This window comes from Athene cunicularia (assembly GCF_003259725.1).
Source record: "Athene cunicularia isolate RWA chromosome 2 unlocalized genomic scaffold, athCun1 chr2_part1, whole genome shotgun sequence".
Taxonomy (NCBI): domain Eukaryota; kingdom Metazoa; phylum Chordata; class Aves; order Strigiformes; family Strigidae; genus Athene; species Athene cunicularia.
In genome coordinates, this window is record NW_020799095.1 from 79,587,748 (window position 1) to 79,607,501 (window position 19,754).

General features: G+C 39.1%; 1 protein-coding gene across 1 annotated transcript in view; it reads right to left on the reverse strand.

Moving 5' to 3' along the window:
• Positions 1-19,754, reverse strand: part of LOC113476632 (protein cordon-bleu-like) — a 164,007-nt gene that overhangs the window by 65,587 nt on the left and 78,666 nt on the right. Inside the window, exon 3 of the mRNA XM_026842446.1 lies at positions 7,658-7,864. Within this exon, the coding sequence (XP_026698247.1) occupies positions 7,658-7,857 (200 nt within the window). The 5' untranslated portion in view covers positions 7,858-7,864. The remainder of the gene's footprint in view (positions 1-7,657; positions 7,865-19,754) is intronic.

The following is a 19,754-nucleotide window of genomic DNA, read 5'->3' on the forward strand; positions in this document are numbered from 1 at the left end:
TTTTTCCCCTCAGACTTACTCCTGTTGATTCAGAGAAAGGCAAATAATGTGGCAGAACCGCAATACATGGTATTCTGTGCTAGACTCTTCAGATTAAAGTGGAAGGCTAATATATTTCTGTAGTGCATAATATTGTGATAATTCATTCAAATTTGGAGAGTTATCTTATGTAAACTATTCCATTAAATCCACTTTTTTTTAAAAAAAGAACAGCACTTGTGAAAGAATTATTTTTTGTGTGGTGGGGTTTTGGTAGTGGGGGAGGGGCTATAGGGGTGATGGCTCCTGTGAGAAGCTTCTCAAAGCTCCCCCAGGTCCAAGTTGGACCTACCTCTGGCCAAGGCTGAGCCAATGAGTGACAGTGGCTGCACCTGTGATAACATATTTAAGAAGATTATTTTGGGAGGAGGAGTGGGAGTTATGAGAAGGAGTTGTAAGGGAGATTACCAGTGCAAACATCGAGGTCAGTGGAAGAAAGGAGGACAAGGGGTGAGGTGTTGGAGCAGAGACCCCCCTGCCTCCCGTGGTGAGAGGTCAGGCTGTGCCCCTGCAGCCCATGGAGGACCACAGTGGAGCAGGTGCCCACCTGCAGCCTGTGGAGGACCCCATGCCAGAGCAGGTGGCTGTGCCCAAAGAAGGCCAGGACTCTAAGAGAAGCCCATGTTGTTGTAGTTTGGCACTGGGAGGACTGCAACATGCAAGAGGGACCCATGCTGGAGTGGTACATGAAGAGCTGCAGTCTGTGGGAAGGATTTATGTTGGAGAAATTCATGGAGGTCTGTCTCCTAGGAGGGACCCTACACTGGAGCAGGGGAAGAGTGTGAGGAGTCCTTCCACTGAGGAGGAAGAAGCAGCAGAAACAACAGGTGAGGAACTGACCATAAACCCCATCCTCTTCATCCTGCAGCACTGGGTGGAGGAGGTAGAGAAACTGGGATCAAAGCTGAGCCCAGGAAGAAGGGAGGGGTGGGGGGAAGGTGTTTTTAAGATGTGGTTGTATTCTTACTCTCCTACCCTGATTTGATTGGTAAATTAGTGGTGGTGGCAGTGGTGTTCAAATTAAATTGATGTTCTTTCTTCCCCAATCGAGTCTGTCTTTTGCCTGTGACCATATGGGTGAATCATCCCCCTCTATCCTTGTCCTCACCCCTCAGCCTTTTGTTTTATTTCCTCCTCCCCATCTCACCACGGGGGAGGAAGGAGCTGAATGGTACTCAGTTGCCCTCTGGGCTTAAACCACGACATTTGTCAAAAGAACAGTTTGAGCTTCTGTGCAGTTTCCACAAAAATTATAAAATCTGTGCAGCAGCAGCAGTACCACAATTGCAACAAAATTATAATCCACACCAGCCATTTGAGAAGATACATTTTAGACAATCATGCAAGTTGAACAAATTTGTCTGGACAATGAACAATTTAAAAAAACCCAGTGAAATTTGAGGTTTCATCTTACTATTGATTACAGAGCAGGTGTGTGTTAAATATAACATCTCTGAAGCTTCTGAAACAACTTCAAAGTGAATAGCATGTGGGAAAACAATTTTTAAAAAATTTCAAAAGGAGAAAAAAGAAAGGAAAAAACATAAGGAAGAGAAGGAAAGAGGGGGAGAGAGGGAGAGAGGACCCAAAAGAATTCTAAAATTCATGTGTTTCCAGAGAAGTAAGAGAGCTGGGAAGTCCTTTCAAGTAATTCTTACACCAGATTAATTTCACCAACTTGAAAAATTTTCTTTCTATAATACAGTTCAGCTTGATTTTAAATGGGAGTTTTATTTCAAGGAACTCCATGTGTATGCCACACAGAAAAGAGACTTTAAACACAGCAAAACAATGGTACTGATCTTTCACCAAATTTTCTTTCTATCCTTGGGCTGCATATGATTCTTGGAAGATGCAAAGAGTCAACCCTTCCTTTGGTTCTATCTTGTTCCAGATATATCTGCACTTTAACCTGCTTCTGAGACCTAGTAGAGAGCATACTCTGTTCTGAAATTCAGGTAGGTATGATCATAAAGGATTACATCTAAAGTTGAAATTAAGAAAATAAGAAGTTGCCTTACCAACTACTCAGCTAAGAAACAGATTACTTTCTTATTTTAATAAGATGTTGCTGAAATTTTGGGTGGAGAGACTAAACACTATGTGACAGACACCAAACATTAATGATTGATAAACAAATACTAGAGCACAGAAATAAAATTGGAGGATTAACCCAATTTAAGATTGAGACAAAATGGTCCAGACACCTATTCTTGAGCAAAGGAGAATACTTTGGCTCTGTCCTGATATTCTTCTACTAAGCTGTTTGACATCCTTCCGTACTTAGAGGGGGCCCACAGGGAAGATGGGAGGGACTCTATTAGGAAGTGTAGTGATAGGACACAGGGTAATGTTTTTAAACTGAAAGGGGGTAAATTTAGATTAGATACTAGGAAGAAATTTTTTTACCTGTGAAGGTGGTGAGACACTGGAAAAGGTTGCCCAGGGAAGCTGTGGCTGCCCCCTCCCTGGCAGTGTTCAAGGCCAGGTTGGACGGGGCTTTGAGCAACCTGATCCAGTGGAAGGTGTCCCTGCCCATGGCAGGGGGGCTGGAACTAGATGATCTTTAAGGTCCCTTCCAACCCAAACCAGTCTAAGATTCTATGACTGAACACCAATTCTGGACAGTAATGAATAACTATTTTGTCAGCAATATTTAACAGGCTGAAGATATGATCAAGTTTGAGCATGTCAGACCACTGTGTCCTGTTGTTCATCTGTAAAATGCAGCAAGGACATCTATAGTTTAATAGGCAGAAAAGAACTGAGTTGTTTAGGGTGTGGCTTGGCCTAATCTCCTTGGATCACACAGAGAAATTAATTTTTAAATCACCCTTGTACACCTAGGAAATAAATGTGTAGGATAAAGTTGTATTCATCAAGTGACAATGACTTTCCTTTTACCTTCTACTTTCATGCTACAAATGCCCATAAAAAAAACCAAAAAAAACTGGAGGAAAGGATCTTAATTGTTTAGGTCAATGCCAAACACACGTTAGGAATCTAAAGTGACAATTGATTGGAAAAGAAAAAACACTAGTGTAAAAGGGATGACCTGAAGTCTCTGATGCTTTCACTATCTGCATTTAAAACCAGATAATAGCATTAGTCACTATGATTTTCTCATGCTCCAAAGCTCAGCAGATATTTCATTAGAAGATTACAAATTTTCCTATACAACAAGAAATGAATACACTAAACAGCAAGCTGTATCAAAAGAAATACAGAAAGCATGATAAACAGATATTCACCAATGCTTTCTATTTATTTTGCTCCTGTATATTTGGCTCTTATTTTCCATAATTGAGCAAGTCCACAGAAGGAACATCAAGATGACACACAAGAAGCAGAGGACTCGTTTTGTTGAGCCTTAAAATGGGGTGAAGGGAGATCTTGTTGCTGTCTGTAAGTACCAACTGGTAGGGTTACAGAGCCAGTCTCTTCTCAGTGGTGAACAGCAAGAAGACAAGAGGCAAAAGTGCCAGCACATGAACTTCATTTAGGTACAAGGAAACAATTTTTCACCAGAAGAATGGGCAAGCTCTGGAACAGGGATACAGAGAGATTTGGAAATCTCCTTGCTGGAGGTCTTGAAACTTGCTGGAGATAGCCCTGAGCAACCTGCTCTTGTGAGACCTGCACTGAGCAGAAAGTTAGAGCGGGTGAATTCCAGTGGCCCCTTCCAACATAAATTATTCTAATCAGATATTTTAAAGCCTACAGTGAACTACTGTAGCTTTGACCTGACCCCTACTTAGTATTTAGTTAAGCTCATCTTTAACCCTTTTGATGTATGTCCCCTCTTCATCTTCTAAGACTTCCTCTTTCATGTTTTACCAGTCTGGGCTTCTTTCACACCTTCAGCCTGTCTTGAGACACTGTTCTGTATGCTGAGCACATATTACAATTACTATCACAATTACAGTCCACAATTACTATCACTTAAGAGTCCTTCACAGAGAATTATGTGAGGATATTATTAGTTCTAGTATCCTGCTCTCTGCTCATCACGTGTATGAGAGAATTTGCATAACATATAAAGTAAGAGCAGGAGCAACAACTGTCCAGTCTACCCTTCTGCATATTGGTCATCCATGTGCTGACAACTCCAAACCAAACATTTAGCTCTAAACGTTCCCATTCTTCTGCAATGTATTTCAAACACAACTGACTTCTCAAGCTACTGACACTACATGTCTTAATCAGGAAGCCCTCCTCAGTGTCAGTATGAATGGAGATGCATTTTATTTATAGGTTACTCATTGAAAGTATTACCTGTGAGAATCACAAACAGAAGTTTCAGGTAACTCTTGTGAGCTTTTCCACTCACTGTCTTTCTAAATGTCTAGCCATCACCTCTGTCAGACCTGCTAATAGTTTGTGTGGATCTACTACAGATCTATATGCACAAAGTGTGTAAGGGGCCTATGCTCTGCCTATCCTTTCAGCACACCAGGTAGTGCTCATAAAACAGTGCAAATATAGATTAGTTGTAGGGATATTTAATAATACTTTTCAGGGGGGAGAAGGCTAAAAGTTTTTCCATGAATACTTTGACATGTTTTACAGTAGAGTTCACAGGGACTATTTATTTCAAAAAATAATTTTAAAAAAAATAATATTATATTGCTGCACACACTCCTAAAGGACTCAGTTTGGTGCTGAAATCTTCAATACATATTTCCAAAATCTGGAATAAATTGGATGTCACAAAATGGCAATAAACCGAGACTGTCAGCTTGAGTTAACTTTTATAAATAAATCTACTTAAAACTTCCAGATTCCAATAAAGTATCTTTAAATAGTATATACTTTATTTTTTTCTTGAACTATCTTTCAAGAAAATTTAATGAGAATTTTTTGCCCTCTGCTGATATTTATAGGAACTTTCTATATACAGAACAAAGTAAAATTAACATGCTGCTTTGCTTACAAACAATGAACAAATCGAAAGAGCTAATTTTGACTTTTAACTTGATTCACTTATAATAACCTTAAGTGATACTAATTAACTACAGTAGTTATATTTTCAAACATTCTCTAGTGTACTTCATTGCTCTGTGAACTGCTTTCCTGAAATTACAGAATCATTTTCCATTATGTTGATGCCCAGGGCAAGGTTTTGCAAATTTTTCTGTAACAGAAGAGCTATTTCCCCAGGGAATCCAAAAGCACATTTTGCAGAATGCAGTTTTAATGATGACAATGAAAATACTCAAGATTTATAGCAATGTAAATGACAGCAAAATTTGTCTGAAATGTCCTTTCATGATATCACCATACGATAAAAAGAGTGAATAGGGAAAAGAATTTATTACCCGCACTGGCTCCCATACTTGCTTCAAACTAAACAAAACACATTCTTTGTCCAGTTCGCTGTCCAGTTTGCAATGTCAAAATAATGCAAAAGGATGAAAAAGCCTGGGCTTTCACCTGAACCTGGAGACTTAAGACAGTTCATCCCCTAAAAATTTCAGATGCTCTTGACATTTTTTTTGCTCAACATCTCTAAAAATTTAGCCAGTGTTAATGTACAGAAAATTTCATCTTCTAGTGGTTAGAAAGAACAGCAACACACACAAGGTCTGTTTACAGACTAATGCCACTATAACCCAGGGCTCATTATAGGGTATTCTTTTCTTATTTTATAACTTGTTAGGATGATTTACTCCCCTCCTCAGTTTCCATAAGCTTCTACTTCCCACAGCTGGCTATCAGTGCCTGACATTTGTCACTACCTCTCCACTCCAAGAGCTCAAGACACTGAGGGAGAACACCTATTTACCTAGGTTAGACACTGATGATACTCAGACTAACAGATTAGCACAAACAGGAATTTAACCGCTGCTTAAATCAGGGGCCTAGACTTGTCATGCAGACAAGGGGGAGAAGTGGGTACCTTCACAGAACAATGAAGAGAAGAATGCTTTGTTTGCTCAGAGTATTTAACGTAGATTATATAATTAATCCCACAGAACCAACTAAGGTTTAATTTTTGACATTTCTTTCAAGTTTTAGTCCACAAAACTAAAAACTCAAACTAAAGACTCAAATAATTCAAATACTCAGTCTCAATGTATGTGATAGTAATGGCAGTGATAATAGACACCTGTGTGAGAGGCAGAATGTTTATTGTACAGGGATTTTCCATTTATTCTCTGCTCCTGTAGCTTGCTTGTTCTTCAAAAGGTCACATTAAAACAAACACACTTTGAGTGCTCCTGGAGTGTTTGTTTTGGGGTGGGTTTGGGTTTTTTTTGAGGGAAAGAAAATATTTTCTAAGCATATGGCAATTATGTATCTCTCTATACAAATGCTGAATGAAGATTAGCCTCTTGTTAGTTCCCAGGTGGCTTGCATTTACCAATGAATGATCACCTTTCTCTGGGATCTAATGGCCAGTGAGTTTCATGTCCTGTTCTACTTCCCAGGCCTTTCTGTTCTTTCATTAGGTCCAAATCTCCTAATAAGAACTCAATCACTAAATGTATAATTTGAGAGCTCCGCTTTCCTTTAAAATCTTTAACATCACTCTGGCTTTGGGGCTGACCTATACAAGTTGCACTAGTTTCCTGAGAGTGGCTAAGTGATCACTGATTTCTACAAGAAAAGTAAGGGAAAGAATTAAATACCAGAGACTACATGCTGCTATACACATCTTCCTCTGCCAGCAAAATACACTAATAGAGAAACAATCAAAATACACTAATATATCAGACCAAGAAGAGTAGTTTTGCAGGAATGCAGACTAACTACTGAAAATCTCAAATGTAAAATAAGCACAGAACCTGATTTATCAACAGGCATCTACATATCCTCCTAATCTGGTATTACCACTTTCTACAGTTTCTCAACCACTGCTGACTACATTATTGCTTGCTATAGCTTCATCATAGTATTGAATATATTTTTAAAACTCTTGCAAATTCTTTCTTAAATCAGTCTCCCTCTTTCAAAACAGTTCTCACAGAGAAGGTGAGGAGAAGAGCAAGCTTCCATGGCGAAGAAAATTAACTCAAAACTGCCTTTCCAATACAGTTTTCCCTTGATTGTACCCAGTGACAAGGAGAACCTCTCTCTTTTCTTATTGAAAAAAAAAATACACTTTTATATAGAAAAGGCTTCCTAAATATCAGCAGATGCTTTGCTGTCTATACAATTGCAATGTATTTGTGAAGGCAGGATCTCTGAATGTGATGAATCGTTCATCTTCTGAGCTTGCTTCTTGGCATGACTCCAGACAGGCATACTGTCAGGATTGCTGTTTGCCAGCAGCACCTACTTCCACTGCACCAAACCCCCTTGGTATTTTGAGACGTGATACAACCTAAGACTAGCCCAGTGTCACTACATGGAAGAGACAGATCCATACACATGCTGAGGGTGATCCATGGGGAAAACAGTGACACAACAGCTGCTAAATCCTTCCTGCCCCAGCAGAGAGGGTCCTTTATACACAGCTCTCAGGACTCTCTGGTACAACAGCTGCCTAAAACACAGAGGGAAGCATGACAGAGAAACCCCATCAGCTCAGAAAGGGAGATATTAATATCATCAAGTCAATTAATATCACTGGGAACAGAGGGCTCCAGAAAGTGGGAGCTAATCAAAGCCTTACCTTCCTTGTACTGTGCTCTTCTGCTCTACCCCGCTGGGTAAAATGACTGTGAAGTCCACTGATCTGTTTATCATGTTCTCCTTCATGCTCACAAGGTTCTGATCAGAAATAACAGCTGTCTCTGCAGGTGACTTGTGCTCACTGTGAATTCTACTTGCTGCAGAAGGTTGATTTGGTGGAGGAGGAGCACGAGCTTTCATTCTTCTTCTTGAGAAATAAAGGCAAGAAAAAAATTAATCATTTCTCCTGAGAAAAGTATAAACATGTTGGTTTTTAGCCATAAGATAGATTCATCAGATTGTTTTAAAAAGTTCCTCTAATGCAAGCCATTTTTCTTTATCATGAAACTTTTCAATGGAGTTGCATTTTATTTTTACCTCCTCTTTAAAAATACACTAATTTTTTAATGATGCACTCACTCCTGCTTGCTTTCCATGCCCCGGGGAATGAATCAGTTCCATAATCAGGATATGGAATAATCATTATTCTGTTGAGTATGAAGTATGCTCCTATGAAGAGAGAAACTGAAATGCTGGGTTCAGTCCAGATCTGACTCGAGAAACATTTGTATTTACGTAAATGAATGTTTCCTCCAAGTCAGAATGGCAGGAGTGGAGGCAGGGTGAGGTTTCATTCAGCTATATTTGGGTTCCACAGTATTACTCTACTTGAAATATTGTCTCTTCCTCTGCTCCAAGTAAGTAGCATTAAATTTGGCTCATCATACTTCATCGGGAAGCACCATGAAAAGGTCAACCATGAATGATATCACTTCTTACCATGCAACTCTACGAGACTGTAGCTCTTTGAAAGCACCCTGACTGAACTCATTCTTCAGTAGCAGGCTATGCACCATGTGCAACATACAGAAAAGCTGCAACAACTTGCACCAAACAAGCAGTGTACTTTACAGAGATAGAAACCCACCACAAACTCAAAGTTTACTTCATTGGCAAGCTGCCAGAGAGATAAGCAACATATGTGTGCTGTTAAACTTCTGAATAGCTGGCCTCATACCAAGCACATGTCTAAGAGGATTAATTCTGATCGTTATTATCCCAGTGACCTCTTCTGACTAGATTTATGCCTAGTTTAAGACAGATTTTAGTGTAACAGATGGAAAAAGCAGTAAAATATTTACTGAGAAATTATTACCCAGGCTTACTGCCTGCATTTTTTAATCTGCCTGTTTTTAGGGTGCAGGAAGGAAGAGATTATGATTCAGCACATCATTTTTACCCTGTGAACAACATAAACAGAGGTCCAGAAGAGTACAGAAAAAGCACTCTAACCCGTAAAAGCCTGCAAAGCATAGTGGATGAATCAGCCAAGGGCAAAAGTTTTCAGAGAAAAAAAAAAGTAATTAAAAACTGAACCGGATTAATACCAAACCAAGCTCTTCTTTAATTAGAGACAACCTGTATTCTCACATATAAAAAGGCTAAACATGCAGTTTGGATTACCAATGTAAGCTCCTGGCAGAGAAAAAGTAAGAGCTGCATCACATCACCAATAAATGTGTTCAGAAACAATCCAAATCCTCTACACTTTTTAATCAATATTAGCATTTGATGAACAATTTCTATGACATATCTCAACTTGCAAAAAATCACTATGCTGCCCTGAAAATGCACATTTCAGTGAGACCTCAGCAGGACACTGTACAATTATTGGTGATGTAGACACTTCCTTTCAGTGCCCTGTGTTCATGACAAAAAGCATTCTCTACAAATATGTAGGGAGAGCTAGTGACATATTTACTAGCATAGAGCAATTTCTGGTCCATGGGAAATTTTCCCTGAACATTAACTTTTTATCATATATACACCCAAGGAGTCATTCAGTCATCAGTCACTAACTTGCAGCCCCTATACTCCTCCCCATGGAGGTGATGATAAAGTCCATGGCTTTATTGTTTGTCAAACTACCTTGACTTTCTATATGTCCGTGAACCAAACTCCTAGTTTATTTACTTGTCTATAAAAGAAAAACAAGAAACTGAGATTCATCTTCTGCTCAAATCCCTGTACATTTGGCTACAGTTGTTATCTGTAAACTGGTGGTGAGAGACAGGGAAGTTTTGCGTAAATCAATGTAGCTTTACAATCATGCAGTATCACTTTTAAGGACTTCAGATCAATTTACAAATCATATAATTCTTGCTCTCCATAACATCAACTACATCAACATGAGCAGCTACAGAGATTCTGATCAACTTCTTAAAACAAGCTTTTCTTAATTTTTAAAGCTTGTCCTACAATGTGGAGGGCAATTTAATACAGTGCTCCTGACAAAGTATCAAAGGGGGTGGGGAAGAAAAGAAGCAGGCAAGTGTCCTGAATCTGGCAGAACTAGGGTTTTTTTAATTATGATTAACCTGGACTTGTAAATTCCAGATCTCACAGTGAACAGAGATAGAGGAAATAAAGTAATGGTAATAAAAAAAACATTAAACTGAAAACAGTTGAAACCAGAGACTTGAAACTTTTTCATTCAGAAAGATGAAGAACGACTGAGTTTTGAAGCTGATGAAGGAGCTCAAAGTAAACTGGGAGTGTGCTACGCACGTGTTTGCTCACTAACAATAACACAAACCGGCATCTTGTTTTCTGAAGGAACAATTGAGGTCAAACACCTTAATACCAATTTTTAGCTCTGGAATAGGAGTGCGATTTTTATTTGGCCCCTTTTTAAGTACTCTTTACAGCCAATTCTGTAGTTACAGACCTAGTACAACACTGGGGCGGAGGGGGTGTGTATGGCAGGAAATCAGGGATCACGCCATCAAAAGCATCTGCTATACATTGACCAACGATAAAATATGTTACAATGTGAATTCTTTTTGGCATTACACGGTCAGGGCCTTTTAGATACTACAATCCTCCTTTTCTTTTGTGCAGAAAGGACAGTGCAGGTCTGTTTCCTCCAGAGACATCAGAGAAAAGAACAGGGAAAACAGTCTCACTGCAGTCTCTCTAACCTAGCAACAGTTTAGGTGACCTCATACGAACTTTTCCACAATAGTGACTACATATTCTCTTGAAACACTGTGACTGCCTTAAATGCCTGGTTTTCAACATTTTCCAAGTGACAGATCTCAAACTATTTCAGTGGAAGCCGATCCCTTTAAAGTTCACATTTGTAGAGTGATACGTGGCACAGATTTGCATTTCCTAGCCAACTTTCTGAAACGTCTCAGTAGTAGAAAGTAGATCCATGAACTGCAGACCTAAATCTACAGCTCTAGTTCTACCCATGGGTCTGCACGAGCAGCTGCTTTCTGATGGGCTCCAGCAACTGCAGTCAGAAGGTGCTGAGAAGCCTGTTAATGCTATTGAATGTGAGTCAGAAAAAGAATTCAGCTTTCTTTGTCACAGCTACGATGGTTATAAAGGGCCGTACAAAAGCCCTCCATAATAAAAGCCTTTTTGTTCCCCCCCCTAAAATACTGCACAGAGAAAGTGTGTGATTTAAAAGCCTGTTTTAAGCATGGGTACTTTCCACACTATAAACACAACATACTATAAAAAAGTTGCATACCATTCTTCAGTGTGAGCTAAATTCAAACTAAATTTAGCTCAAAAGCAGTTTTTTTCATCCAAAAACATCTTTCTCTGTGCTCAGAACTGAGATACTTGTTAAGCCCCCCTCCCTGTTATTAGTCTGCAGATGAAGTTACAAGCAGGAACACGTCAAACCTATGATTCACTCACCATTACACGAATGCTTCAATCCAGCCCTTGATAAGGAGAAAGAGCAAGCAGCTGATTCTAATACACAGATGTATAGTGCCTTTTACCAAGGCTTGAAATAGTTCATCTCGCTTTACTATAAACTGAAAAAAATACGTATAGCCATGAAATAAGAAGGCAGAATACATAAATAACCTACCAGCACTGTTCTCAGCAACAACATCAGGCTTCTCAAAATGGAAAAAGAAAAACAACAAGCAAACTGACCAACAAGACCAGTGTTTCTGTAGTACAGCACATAGAAGAAATGCAACAGAAACAAAGAAAAGTTTCACCTGACTAAGAACTTCAAGACAAGGTAACACAAGCCCTTTGGACCTAAACTTTATTAATATATAACTACCAAGCAATGGGATGCAACCTGGACTTTACAATCCCATGCTCAAAAAACATGATCTCTACTTCAAAACGGAAGTGGTGCTGGGACTTCCACACTCATGGTAATGCTATGCAGTGATTGTCTTTCTTCAGATAAGGCCTAACACACACACACACAAAAAGTGATCCTACCCATTTCCACCATGCTCAAAAAAGATCTGTAATCCTCTCTGCCCTGTAAGGCAAAGGCAGCTTAACAGGTATAGAGCAGACTTCATCCCACGGATGTCAGTAGGAGTTTGGCAAGAGCTCCATATTAAACTAGTTTGTAGAATTTGGTCCTTTCTATGCCCGTTCTCTCTCTAACCATTCATTTTAAACAAAAAAACCTCAAACTAAACCAGAAAGCCAATACACTCTCAACATAACAGAATTATGGACAACATTCATTTTTGATATAATAAACAACTATCACAGGACTTCCAACCAAGTCACATCAGTTTCAATCTTGTCAATGCACAGGGCTGGGACAGTTGCAGAGGGTTTCTCCATGACATTCGTGTACGCCCCATCTCATAATTAGGAGGAATAAATCAACATGAGAGTGCTCAGTGATGAGCGCAGTACACAAACACAGTGTCCCTTGGGTGGAAAACAAGAAACACTGAAGTAAATGTTCCCAACTTTCAGGTGATTGCACTAGTACAGTCTTTCAAGGGGAAATCTATACACATCACTGTTTGAGAAAAGAAAGCAGGTGAGTACCCTCACTCTGTCAACTTGCATAGCAAAGCTAGAAACCCAGCCCTGAGGCACACCTTGTACTGAAAACCATCAAGACACAGACAGCATGGTAGAAATTGCTTCTGCCTAGTGATCTAGACTGCAAATCAGATATCCTCCAGAAAATACTTCTTTTTCTCTTTTTGTTGCTCATGGCAAAGCAAAGAAAACCCAGATCACAGGCTGGGAAAAAGACACCCACTACATTGGAATTAATAGTATGCCAAGTTCCCTCTTCGTAAGTAAAATTCTTTCAGCTTCAAGATACAGCAGCTTAGAAAAATTGTAACACAACACAAATGTAATGGAAATGCAAACAGATTAGCACCAATGTAAAGCTATCTCATGAATTTTGAAAATGGAAAACGAATGTTAATCAAATCCCACAGAGATGGAGAACAGAAACCAGGAGTGCATGATAATGTCCATAACTACTAAAGAGGCAGGAGTTCATTCAGACAGCCCTACATCATAAATTATAGCTCCATTACACTTTGCCATCTGTAACACTTAAAATAAGCAATTAAACTGAGTTTGCTCTTTATTTGGGGAAGAATTAAAAAAAAAAAATCAGAACATTCTCAAGTTTACTTAGTCTATCACAGGCAAAATATACTGATTCATTACAAGTATGTGCAACACAGGTAACTTTGACCTTTAAATGTCTCATACATAGCAAGTATATTGCAGGTCAAAAATATATTACTCTTATAGTAACTTGTTTCCAGTATTATTTTACAACATTCTGTAACATTTATAATATTACAAAAATATTACACTTTTTAAAAAGCTGAAATCTTCAGCAGACACTAAGATCTAATGAACTGGATTATTCTCATGTTGATACGGTCCAGGGAACAATTAAGAGTTCCCCAAATTACTTTATTTTTTTAAATAAGATTATTTCATTCTTTTTAAACAGTCTTTACTCTGAATTCCCTGGCTATTATGGTATATAATTATTTTATGCTTTTCTCTTTTCAAACATTTATTTCCATTTCATATTACTTTTAAAAGACCATTCCATTCCTAAGGCAGGATCACCCTGACAGACATGATGAAAATTATTCCCTTGCAGGTGTGATAAAGTCACCCAAAATAGACAGGAAAAAATAATTTGTTTTTGGCAAGGAAATGAAAGTTTTTTAATTATATTTTTGATCTTCCATTTGATTCTACTGATGAGAAACCCTACAGCTTTACGTATTTAAAAATAAAAGATTTAATGCCAGGAGGGAAAAGGAAAAAAAAAAAAAAAAAAGACCAAAAGACCAGAAGCAAACTGAGCAACATGATTACAACATCTGTAGAAGAGGAAGGAGAGATGGAAGTACATGACCGTGCTTGCCCAAGGGTGAAATTAAAGAAAAATAAACAAAAGTCAAGGTGAGATGATACAGTCTAATGGAAATAGTTCCTAACATTTTCTCTCTAATTTCAAACCTGTTCCAAACTTAACCAATCAATCATTAAAAAGCACTGTGCTGCAGTTTCCTGGTCCCAAATGTACAAGAGAATAAACTCATTGTTACAAAGTTTGCTACCAGGGACATCTCCCCAGATCTGACCGATTTCATGAGAGGCTGTGTCCCAACACATGGTAGAGACCTGGCCGCTCCTCTGCTTGTGAAGCATTGCACAGCTGCCAAACAAGAGAAAATGGGCTTCCATCTGGCTGGGACTCAGACTCCAGCCCTGACACTATGTAGCTGAACTAACAACAGCTCATCCTCTGGAAGGAACGTCAAATGATTTGTTAGCCTATGGCTGGTATCATCAAATGCATTTTTTTAGACATCACCCACACTTTTGATTAAGAGTGCGTTATCTCCCAATAAAAGCCTAACCCTCCTTCCAGTCACTGATGCATTCCCTCAAGATCCCCTACAAAGCAGTTCACATACCAGTTTTATGAAACAGTTATTTTTTAGGGCCAGAAGACGACATAAGCACAATAACCTGATTTCCTGTAGTACATGGGCCATGCAATTCACCCCACGGCTACTTTAGAGAGCCCTTACTTAGAGGGAAAGCAAGGATGGAGCTGTATGTGCAGTGGGCTTTAACAGATCAAGGACTAACATTGCAGCCTACAAATACTTTTACACCTATTAACCACAGACACACTAGGGAGCCTAACAGATCTACCTGTATCAGTTCCCAAAACAAAATAAAATACAAGCCTTAGAGAATATCTTTTACAAAGCAGCCAAATCCCAGGATTTGGGTAGATGCCTGCGACGGTTAATGAAAACACTGCCTGAATAAGCACTGCAAGGTCTGGCCTAATAGCTGTATCACAGGACTTTTGAAATGCCACCCACATGTTCAGCATGTGGCACAGACCACACTACAAGCTGGTGTCATCATGCACAACTCCATCAAGTTGCACATAGTAAAAAGGAATGAAATGGGGGAGAGGCTAACATAATGTAATTATTTGCCTCATCTGCTGAAACACATGCTAAAGAAAAACAGAAGTCCTTTGTGGTTAAAGGCAAGAAAGCATAGATGAGTTACTCTATTTTGGAATGTTAAATTCCTGAGACCTAAACTGTGGTATTATCGCATCTGTGAGTCAGAGATACACCAATAGTTTTAACTCTTTAGCTTGGCAGATGTGATCAAAGCAAAAACTCACTAACAATTCATACTGGAGGCTGAGTTAACAAGCCCCACCTTCAAAAAAAATTGATCCAGAAAAGCAAAAGTGGAAAATTATCACACTAGGTACACTCTTTTCACAGTGACATCTGACTTTTTGTCTCAGATGAACAAAAATGCTGATAAAAGCAATACACATTTAGGCTTTAGGACACAAATGCTTAGCTACCAGCATCTGAGCTAGAACTACCTTCTAGTTTCACAGTGACCAAAATCAAAAGATTGCCAAGCAATGGCTGCTGAAGTGACTTGCAGCAGAACCAGCAATGCATTAGTACAAAGTATTCGGCGACTAGCCATGTAGTCCTATTCCCAACAGCATTTTTGACTTCGGACTCTGTTATCCACGCACTCACATTGTTTTTTCTCCACTTACCAAGTACTGAGCTACAAGTCTCATTTCATCCTAAGCAAACATAGTAATAATAATAATAAAGAAAACATTGAGGGAAACATCATGTTGCTTATGCTCGTCTGAAATGTTATCCAGTTCCTTCACATGTGACTAAATCAGGCTGCTTTGCATGGTATGCCTAAATGATGCTACTTTTATATTAATGATGCTTAAGCACAATGGCACTGGTTAGCAGAAAGTAAAAAAGGGTCCACACTAAGATCCCAAACGTACTTGGAAAGACATCCAGAATACTGCTGCTTATAATGTAATATGCCCAAGCCCTGCTGCCAGGACACTCTGTTCTGTTCTCAGTGCTCTCAAATCTTCACTGAGCTGTTTTAAGGATGCTCAGTTTAGCAGACAGGAGGCTACAACCATGCAGACAACCAGTGCACACTGAGTTCCCTGCAGATGGCAAATCCTGTGGCTGAACTATGAAAACTACAAGGTTAAAATATCATTAACTGGTGAGACAAGGGAGATTTCTCAGCATTATTAATGAAGTTATAGTCAGGTTCATGTTGGCTAATTGGACCCTTACTAACCATGGTCACCTGTGGGAAAATACTGGCATGAAAGTGTGCTGATTTTGACTGGGCTACAGTTAATTTTCTTCACAGTAGCTAGTATGGGGCTATGCTTTAGATTTGTGCTGGAAACAATGCTGATAATGCAGGTAGGTTCTGGTTACTGCTGAGCAGAGCTTACACAGTGTCAAGGCCTTTTCTGCTTCTCACCCCACCCCATCAGCGAGTAGGCTGGGGGTGCACAAGAAGCTGGGAGGGGGTACAGCTGGGACAGCTGACCTGTCCAAAGGGATATCCCAGACTACATGACATCATGGTCAGCATATAAAGCTGAGGGAAGAAGGTAGGGGGGGACATTCGCAGTGATGGCAAGTCACTGTTATGTGTGATGGAGCCCTGCTGTCCTGGAGATGGCTGAACACCTGCCTGCCCATGGGAACTGGTGAATTAATTCCTTGGTTTGCTTTGCTTGCATGTGTGGGTTTTGCTTTACTTATTGAACTATCTTTATCTCAACCCACAAGTTTTCTCACTTCTACTCTTCAACTTTCTCCCCCATCCCACCAGGGCAGAGGAGTGAGCAACTGACTACAGTGGTGCTTGGTGCTGGCTGGGGTTAAACCATGACAGGAAACAAAGCAGAGTATTTCCAAGCAGGGTGGAATCACTCCTAGCATTGCATCCTCTGCATGTTGTGGGCAAACACGCACCCTTCAGATGCACACACCCTACTATCCATCAGCTGTGTTACTGTGAGGATGCTAGAGCTCTCACCTCACAAACTGTACTGGGTGCCACAACTCCATACTGAGCTCTCTAGTAACACTCATGTCTGGAAAGATAACTTTAGTTGGAATAGGTTTTATTAACACCCAATAATTACATTAGTCTTCATCATGTTTATTAATAGCAAACCAATGAAAGCAATGAGAAGATAACTGGTTTCTAGAGGGGTCAATGCCTAAAGATACAATTATGCAAGCCTGAGGCTCAGAAATATTCCCATGGTATGGTATGTCCCCTGAAGTAACAGGAGCTGTAGAGATTTCAATGTGGTTGTCCTTTCTTAATCTCTTATCAACAAGCACTTTCAATAAATCTAATTTATTAATATATATAATATATAATTTAAATAATATATATATAATTTAAATAAACAAATATAATAGTTTATTGCTTAGCAACACTGATTTATAAACTCTCCTGTGGTGACCTGTACTGTCAATTAAGAGGCAACTTCAAGGTGCATTTCCACTGTATTACTGAGAAAATGTATCCCAGACTGTGCTCTATTTTTGTGCCCGCATACTTTTTAACCCCACTACCACCTACTGAGAATCACTCTCTTAAGAGGCTTGAAGAGTTTGTAGCTGAGAGCCCTACTGCAGTGAAGTGCTTTCTTTACTGTCTGTTTACAAGGGACACAGAAGATGGAATAGTTTTGAAAGAATCTTTGATAAACAACATATACAGCTAGTGAAACTCTGATGTGATTTACTGTGCTGGCTAATTCCTAGTTTTATAATATGCTTACAAGCTAGTGGGCACTTCAGTGGAAAATCGCTGACATTACTGTAGCATAATATTCCTACCTGTTTCAACTAGAAATAGCATTATTCAAACAGCATCCATCTGATGTGCAGATGGGGAAGAATTATGTTTCGAATGATTACCTGCTTAAATAAAGTACACCTATGCTAAACATTAACACAGGTTAACTGTGAACTTACAGATCACTGTTTCTCCTTTACCGAGAATGCACTAGGAGTATGCTACCCAAGTTCATTTCACCTATTTACCCATATATAAACAGATTATTCAAAACCAGGCAGGCAATTGTAGTTGAGGGAGTTTAGCTCTTTGTAGAATTAAACCTGTGTTATTCCATCTACCTCCATAACAAAGGTTTTAATTCACCTGTCTACAAACGGTGGCAAGACCACAGTTACTTCAGAAAACCTACACACCCTAATGTAGCAAAGAAGAGGGCGCAGACAAAAAGTTAAAAGCTGAAGACCAGAATAAAAAGGCATCTTGGCCCACTTCCAGAGAACCCCTTAGATCCAAAAGGGCTTCCCAGAACATTAGAAATACATATTTCTAGGCAGAAATTAAATTAATCAGTAGCAACTAACTCTGTGTCTACAGGCTGCAGGCAAAACGTATTTGTGCCTTTTCTGAAACATGGAGTTAACCTCTTAAGCTAGATGGTCCCAGGAAAGAAAGACACAAAGCATGGCAGTCATTTATTTTCCAGCAGCTCTGAGCTCTCCCCTAAAAGGGGGAAGGCCTCTCTGCTTCCTCTCAAGTTCACTTGCCCGTGAAGAAGCACCTGTGGTCACAGATGACCTTACATCAAATTTCTTGGGGCAGGAAGGGGAAGGCTGCATCCAAGTCCAACTGCTCCTATGTATTCAAAAGTCCAGAGCTGCTGACACACTGGAGGATAAACAAGGAGACAGTTTACTTACTTTGGATTGCCAAATCAAGAACACCGAAGACATGAATCAACTCTCTTTTTTCATCTATGGTTATTCTGTAAATCCTAACTCTATAGAAAACTACATGTCACAGAAGAAGCCAGAACCAGAACTACAGCTGACGAGCTTCTCTTTAGAGCCAGAAAAAAATCCCCTAAAAGATCTAACAATGTGTTTTTGTGAGATAGTTTATATTCACTTGCAGAGAAAAATAATCAAAGATACCAGAACATTCCTTACTCCTTTAATCATCTTCTCAATTAGCATTTATAATTCAATCTTAATTCATACTCCATCACACAGTAAGAAATCGGGTACCTCAGTATATTAAAAAAGGTTAATGAAGTTAATATACAGTGCCAATGAGATAAAGAAGCATCCAACGTCAACACAAGAGTCTTAACTGTTGTCATAAATACAACCCTGTGTTTCTGGGATGCCACAGGTGTTTTTATCAGGAAATCCCACTGCTTCAGGTGATTTCCTGTGTGTTTTCCTGGTGCTGATTTGCTTAACAAAATTTCTTATGAGACTCACATATCCTTTGCTTTCGCTTTTAAGATACTCTGTTCTTTCTAAAAGACACAGGCATTAAGTACTTCTTAGTTTAAATTGAAATTTGAGTATTTGGATTTAAAAGCAAATCATAAACTTAATTGGAAAGCAATAAACCCGACTCCAACTCTACAATGGAGTTAAGACATTAGTGTAAATCCAGAAAGTCTGATGAAAAATAAAACTGCAAATGTTAACACAGAAAAATACACTTACACCACCAAACAGCTGATTAGTAGGACTCTGAAGTTTGATCTTGATTTGTCAAGTACGAACAGAAATGTTTTTATGATTTTTAAATGCCAGCAAAACCCATTTGTTTAGTTAGCTTTCATTTAAAATTCTGTTTAATATATCCTGTAGGCACTTGTGGTACTTAACGGATTTTAAATCTTGCAAAACAAGAAAGGATATGGTATAAACTAAGCCCTTAATAGCCTCATGCAGTGCAAACTAGAGCACAGTATGAAGAAAATCTTGATAAATCAGGCATGTCAACACACCCAGACATTATCAAACAAGAGAGGAAGCAGCCAAATACTTTCCCTCTTTATCACACACAATCAACTCAGGGCGATTATTCTGTGCATTTTACTGATGTGTAGCACTGGCTCAGGTCAC